This window comes from Arachis ipaensis, chromosome B09, assembly GCF_000816755.2.
Source record: "Arachis ipaensis cultivar K30076 chromosome B09, Araip1.1, whole genome shotgun sequence".
In the NCBI taxonomy this organism is placed as follows: Eukaryota; Viridiplantae; Streptophyta; class Magnoliopsida; order Fabales; family Fabaceae; genus Arachis; species Arachis ipaensis.
In genome coordinates this window covers 128,054,466-128,061,514 of record NC_029793.2, presented here as the reverse complement: position 1 = coordinate 128,061,514, position 7,049 = coordinate 128,054,466, and the positions used below count along the sequence as shown (strand labels likewise).

The following is a 7,049-nucleotide window of genomic DNA, read 5'->3' as shown; positions in this document are numbered from 1 at the left end:
TGAATCAAGTGTATGTACATTGTTCTAACATGTTACTACGAAAAAAGAGAAGAATTCAAAAGTGATAAAGTAAAGGATCAATCACAGTTAATTTGTAACTTTTATTACGTGTGAGCTCTACTATTTTAATTTAAGTGTGACTCTCACTTTCTTGCTTTAGAGGAACTTGATCTATGTTACTACCTCCGTTCTCTTTTATCTGTCACTGTTACTTTTCGGTATACATTGATTTAAAGGATGTACCAAAAGATGGACAGAAAAATCGAAAGAGTATTGTATAATGTGTAATGCTGTAATGCATAAGGCCTAAACAAGCATGGCCTAAATTCATTGACTTTCTAAATAAACATACATGGGGATTAAACTGTTTTATTGGTAATATATTATACTATTATTAGTTACCAAGCATTACAAATATCAGTTTGTTATCTCCCAACATGACAACAAATACTCAACTAACCATATCTATCTCGAATTTCATTTTTCTTTTTCTAGATAGCGCTTAATCGATAATCACATATTATGTGTAAGGTTAAAAATGGAAAGAAAGCAGATGCATATCTACTCCAGGCAATCTTCATTTTGTTTTTAGCTTTTACCCCTTAAATCCAGAAGACAGAAAGTAAAAAAAAAAAGAAAGAGAAAATAGATATCAAATGAAATCTTACCAATAACTAGAAGCAAGTAACTTTCTACCAATGACTTTTGGAGGCTTACCCCTAAATAGGAGCCTTTGGATTCTTTTTTAATACATGTTTTTGTTTGTTTGCTCCTCGAAATACCATGTATCTGCAAAGTTTGATCAATAATTTTATGTTATGAATTTATGTAACTTCAAGAGTGTACATGGTGCATTATAGAATTCGCGGTTGGATATTTCAGACACGTTACCCAATCAGGAAGACAAAGCAATTAACTATAATGGCTGCCGTTGTTAACTCCACCTCGTTCGCCAAGAGCCACCAGCCCTGACAACAATCATAGCATGTCAATACATGTTATGCATTAAACCGAAAAGTACTATACATGATAGCGCAAATAAATCGCAAGTTGGAAGCTAAGTTATAGCAATTACCTGTATGCTAAAAGTAAAAAGAATCCACATTAAATCTCCAAAGACCAACATGAAGCCCAATCTCTCTGCAATTATGTCCCAGCTAAAACAATAATTCAAAGATAAGATCATAAAAGGCAATTATATCCAACTTGAATAACAGTATAGATATCACAATCATGAATTAACTTAGTGAAAATATTGCAAGGAAAACATGTTTTCTTTTTTTTAGAGAGATTGAGATGAGCAATATTTTACGTGGATCAAACGCAATGCACTTACGTTGATGTCATGTACTCTTTATGCACAAAGTAGTCTAAGATGTATAACTAGAATAAGTGTGAAGGAAATCACTCACTAAACACCCAAACTAGTGCTTATTAAAAGAAAAGAAAAAAAAGAAATTCAAGAAACTAGAGTATGCAAGATTGAGATTACTGCATAGAATAGCTGGAATAGAATCATTGACTTGCTCAAAGTACCATCTTGAATGCTCTTTGCAAGAACGGATAAATTGATAAGCAGCCACCCCATCATTCCAGCTCTAACAAAGAAAAATCTGCGATTTGACAATTTCATTATATATGCAGGAATATCTATAGTATTCAGAATAATCACAAAAAATCTGCAATTTGACAATTTTGGCAGCGTTGCAAGCTAGGAAAGCTTTTTTCCCCATCATAACTCGCAATTATATACATCTATGCAATCAAATTAAATGAGAACAAGTAAAGAATGACATCGGGTGGATAACATACTTGAGGTCGATACCCATAAACTGAGGATTCAGTTGAATTCCAAACCACCTATTAAAGTAAAACAGAAAACACAAAAAACAAGATTAACCATAGAAATCCAATTTCTCCAATGATCAAGGAAGTAAAATTAACCATGTTCACACTTCATACTAATTAGAAATCACAAACTTTAAACAGAAGCTATAACGATTAAAGTGATTTTAACACCATTGAAATTGGAGACGTGTGTCAATGGGTTGTACGCGCATTCTTTGTCAGGCACAGGCATTCTTTGTCTATCTATCCGATTTTGATCAGTCGTGGTGTTGACGTTTTGCGAGTGTTCTGTAGACCAAGTAATGTTTAGGGTTTATGTTTTTGGATTTGAGGTTTATTGAATAAGGTGTTTGTGTTATAGGATTTAGGGTTTAGGTCTAAGTGATTATTGAATGACGTGTTGGGGTTATGTGTTGTGACTTAAGGTTTAGTGCGTTGGGTATATAGTTTAGGATTTCAAATTTATGGTTTAGGGTTTAGGGGTTTATGATTCTTGATTTAGGGTTTAGGGTTTATAACGTGTATAAGGTTTAAAGTTTAGTGTTTAGGTGGTTTAGAATTCATGTTTTAGGGTTTAGGATTTATGGTTTAGGGTTTATACATGTATAGGGTTTAGATTTTAAGGTTTATGATTCATGTTTTAGGATTTAGGGTTTAGAGTTTAGGGCTTACGGTTGAGATTGTTTATATGTGTGTTATATTAGTGACATAACAATACAAAATTAATTTTTTTTTGAAAAAAATTAATACACGACAATTATGTTATACTTATATAAATAATAATACAAAATTCAAATATGCAAAATATTTTGTTACTACCTTTCTTCAATAACGTATAACTCGCTTTAAGAAAATATGAATACACTAAAATGCTTTTAATTTCATTTAAAAGAATAACATGAACTAGGATAAAATTTTCTAAGTCAAATCTAAATATTTTAAATTTTCGAACAAAAAAATAGTATTTTATAGGAGTGATATAATGTGAATTTTGTGGGTGATAAAAAAGTTGTAAAAGAAGTTCACGATGGGCAAACCCTATTATCCATGCCCATCGTCAATTAGAAAATTAGTGAGTTTTGTTTAGATTATCAATCATGTGACTGTAAATAATGAACAACTTCTATTAATAGTTGGTTGCATAGGACGAGAAACCTTGGCCCACCATGAGAGGCACATCATCAATACCAACAAAAAAAAAGAAACAATAATAATTTAAGTGAAGCTTGTTCCTCACACTGTGCCATTATTATAAGCTTGTACAGTTGTACCTCAACATGACAGGATTTGACGCTCACCTTCTCTGCATACAGTGAGCCGTCATCCGATAAGACACATCGCATCAAAATACATCTGAGAATCCATTTAGAAAGAATACAAATACCATAAGACGATGACGGGTGCGAAGTGGCCATGTCATTGATCCGTTCAGGTAGCTAATGCTCTCTAACTGCCCTGAACATCTATTCCAATCTTGCCTAGAATGTATCCGCATATGTCCAATGGCGAGGCGTGGATTGTAGTAAAAGGTATGGAAATCAAATTACCCGTTAAATAACCAGTAAACATGGGTGTTATATAAGTAAAAGTTAACGGATTAACGTTTATGGACTGCGGTCTACAGATTAGGGATTTATGTTAAAATATGTTTATTTCAAATTAATCAAATATCTAAACAACATATATTTATAATATGATATTATTATGGTTATAATTATAATTATTATTCTAAAAGGTAGTTTCTATGGATATATTGGAACACACTTTATACATATTGATTTGCAATACACAGTAAACAAATAATTGTTTTGGTTTAAGGATTTACTATATATTGGTTTAGGGTTCGTGGGTTTAGGATTTAGTGTTAATGGTTTAGGCTTTATGGTTTATGATTTAGGATTACTGAGGTGGCGTAGTATGTAGGGTTGATGGTTCAGGGTTCAGGGCTCAAGGTTGGTGGGATAGGATTTATGGTTTGTATTAAATAAGATGTTCAGGTTATGTGTTATAGTTTAGGGGTTTAGGATTCTTGTTTTAGATTTTAGGGTTCATGGTTTAGGATTCATGATTCTAGAGTGCTTATTACCTACTTTTCCAATAGCAACAATCTTACTTTTTCCGTCATCTCCAAAGGTCACAAATCCTTCATCATACTTGTTGAGTTTGATAAAAAATATTGACCTTCTCATCATATGCCTAGAGCATCTGCTATCAAAGTACCACATATCTTTCTTCTTCTTGGATGCTAGGCAACTCTGCATAAACTCTCAAGTAACCTTGGGTATCCAAACTAACTTGGATCCTTTAAAGTCAATCCACCTTGGTTGCCCAAGTTCATTAAAATCACAAACAACGTTGTATGTTTTATTTCCCATAATTCTTTTGTCAATAAAACATTGAGGGGAAGAATGACCATTTTTATTGCAATTAGAACAATATTTTTTGATTGCATGATGCTGAAAGTGATCAATATTATGATGTTGAAATGATTTAATGTATGGTGCAGAAAGTGATTAAAGGTTTGAAATTTTCTGGTTGTTGAGTAAGGTGCCTTTCTTTTATAAAATTGATTTTTAGCAACTGCACCTGTTTTTGCAACATATCCCAAACCAGAATTATTTGAAACAGATTTGGTTTTTGAATATGAGGCAGTTTTGTTAAAGTGTGGTTTTTCAAAAACAACTTCATTGTTAGTGAAATGATCATGACCAAAATTTTTTGACAATGGTTTGGTCTTTGAAGGTGATGCATTTTTATCAAAAAATCATTTTTCAAAACTAGCATCAGTTTTAATTGAATAACCCAAACCAAAAATTTCAAATGAGGGTTTTGTCTTTGAGTTTGTTGCTTCAGTTTTAGTGCATGGTTTTTCAAAAACTGCATCATCCTTTGTCACATAACCCAAACCATATTTTTCAAATAATGATCTTTCATTAGCAAGTAATTTGTCCAAGTTGTTGGAACTGTGTGCAAATTTTTCTAAATCATTATTCAACCCTTTAATCATTTCATTTAATCTTTCATTTTTTGCAATCAGTTCTTGTGAAGCGTCAACCGTGTGCTTTCCTTTGAATTTTTCAATTTCGTATTTTAAAAATCTATTTTCTTCAACAAGATCAAAAGCACATTCGGTCTCCTTCACTTTTTCTTTTAAAAACTCATTTTCAGCTTTCAAAAGTTCATTTTCAGATTTACATTTGTTGTATTTCTTCAACAATTTTTTAGAATGGTGAGTGAGATCATCAACAATAACATGTAGTTCTTCAAGAGATAAGTCATAATAATTTATCTCTTCTAGTTGATCATTACCAGCCATGAAACAGACTTGAGCTTCATATTCGGAGTCATCTTCCTCATCCGAATCATTCTCTAGATCCTCCCAAGAAGCTATGAGCACTTTCTTATTTTCTTTCTTAGCCTTATCATCTTTCTTGAGTTTTGGGCAGTTAACTTGAAGTGTCCTACCTCATTGCAGTGATGACAAGTGACCTTACTGAGATCCTTCTTTTGCTCCTTTGAACTTGATCCCTTGTACTTGCCTTTGCTCCTCATTAGCCTTCTTAATCTCCTAGCAAAAAAGACAAGTTCGTCATCTCAAAATCTGTGACTTAAATCACTCTCCCTAGACTCAACTTTTGATTTTAGGGCCACTCCTTTTTTCTTTGTGTCTTGGCTAGTGTGTGTGGCTTCATATGCTAAGAGCTTCCCTCTCAACTCATCATAGGTTAGTGGACTCAGGTTGTTACTCTCGGTTAGGACAGTGGCTTTTGTTTCCCATTCTTTTATAAGGCTTCTAAGGATTTTTCTCATTAGAGTTTGTTCCATGTGTGTCAAGCCCATAGCATCAAGGCTGTTGATGATGATTGAGAATCTCTCAAACATCTCATCAATACTTTCTCCATCCTTCATGGTGAACATCTCATATTCTTTTTGCAGCATATCAATCCTTGTTTCTTTTACTTGGTTGGTGCCCTCGTGTGTAACTTGGAGTTTCTCCTAGATTTTTTTTGCCGTCTTGAATCTAGATACCTTTTGGTATTCCTCGAAGCTAATAGCACAGTGTAGCAAGTTTATTGCTTTAGCATTTATTTCCACCTTCTTTTTGTCATCATCATTCCATTCGGCTTCCTCCTTTAGAGTCACTACTCCATCAGCACTTGTCTTTGTAGGGATTTTAGGACCATTCACCACTGTCTTCCATATGTTGTAGTCAATTGATTGAATGAAGATCCGCATTCTTTCTTTCCAATAAGCATAGTTCTTCCCATTAAAAAAGGAGGCCTGTTGTTTGACTGACCCTCTGTTAGAGTATAGGCCACAGTGGTTGCACCCATGTTGTTCGCCATTGGACATTTCCTCCAAGTTGTGAAGCTTGATTCTTGAGACCCTGGCTCTTGATACCAATTGAAGGTTCTTGATGGCCTAGAGAAGAGGGGTTGAATCTATGGCCTTCTTTTACATTGATTGATTAACCCTTAAAATCTGGAAATGAAACTTTACTTCTATTTGTCTGCGTGATAGATTATGCAGGAGACAATTTAGTTTTGTCTCATAAATTACAGAGAGATAAAATAGTGCAGAGAAGAAGAAAATGGCACCAGCATATATACTGGTTCAGTTGCTCTGTGCAATGCAACCTACATCCAGTCTCTACCACAATATTGGTGGAATTTTCACTATACTTTCAAGTGTTACAAACACCAATTCCCTAGGACTCAACATAATCCTATCTGGGACAAACCAAACTTCAACATAAGCTTGATTTGGCTAGGCAACATCCTAGACTCTCAATACACTAAGTGCTTACCCAACTTAGCAAGGGATACATCAAATACAAGATGCAAAATAGAAATACAAACAAATAGAAATCTGAAATCAACTTTGACTTTTCTCTCCAAGTTCTTCTCTTTTCCTTTTCTCTCTATTTGGCTTTTTCAAATACCTCACATTTATACCTTTTTCCACTTAAGAGAAAACAGAGAAAGATAAACATTGAAATAGAATAATGGAACAATAAACCATGAAGGAGATGATGATCACAGCCATGAAGCTATCAGATGAACCAACTTCAGAATTCTCTATGATTGTTCTTCATTTTGGCGGTATGTTTCTTTGAGTAGAAACACAGTCCAAAGCGTTGAACTCCCACAAGGAATGCTCTTAATGCAACTCAGATTCTGGTTCTCTCTCCTTGTTCAAAA

General features: G+C 33.8%; 1 protein-coding gene across 1 annotated transcript; it reads right to left on the bottom strand.

The window, feature by feature from the left end:
- Nucleotides 678-1,970, bottom strand: LOC107616006 (delta(14)-sterol reductase-like). Its single transcript, XM_021112316.1, has 6 exons — nt 1,813-1,970; nt 1,493-1,613; nt 1,337-1,383; nt 1,076-1,157; nt 892-968; nt 678-789 (listed from the first exon to the last, which is right to left on the bottom strand). The coding sequence occupies exons 1-6, from the start codon at nt 1,827-1,829 to the stop codon at nt 720-722; spliced, it is 414 nt and encodes a 137-aa protein (XP_020967975.1). The 5' UTR covers nt 1,830-1,970; the 3' UTR covers nt 678-719.

Coding starts and splice junctions, on each gene's coding strand:
- LOC107616006 (XM_021112316.1), bottom strand. Junction 1,158..1,336: donor AAAGAGTACATGACATCAAC/GTAAGTGCATTG, acceptor TTATTGTTTTAG/CTGGGACATAATTGCAGAGA. Junction 790..891: donor TGCTTTGTCTTCCTGATTGG/GTAACGTGTCTG, acceptor CAAACTTTGCAG/ATACATGGTATTTCGAGGAG.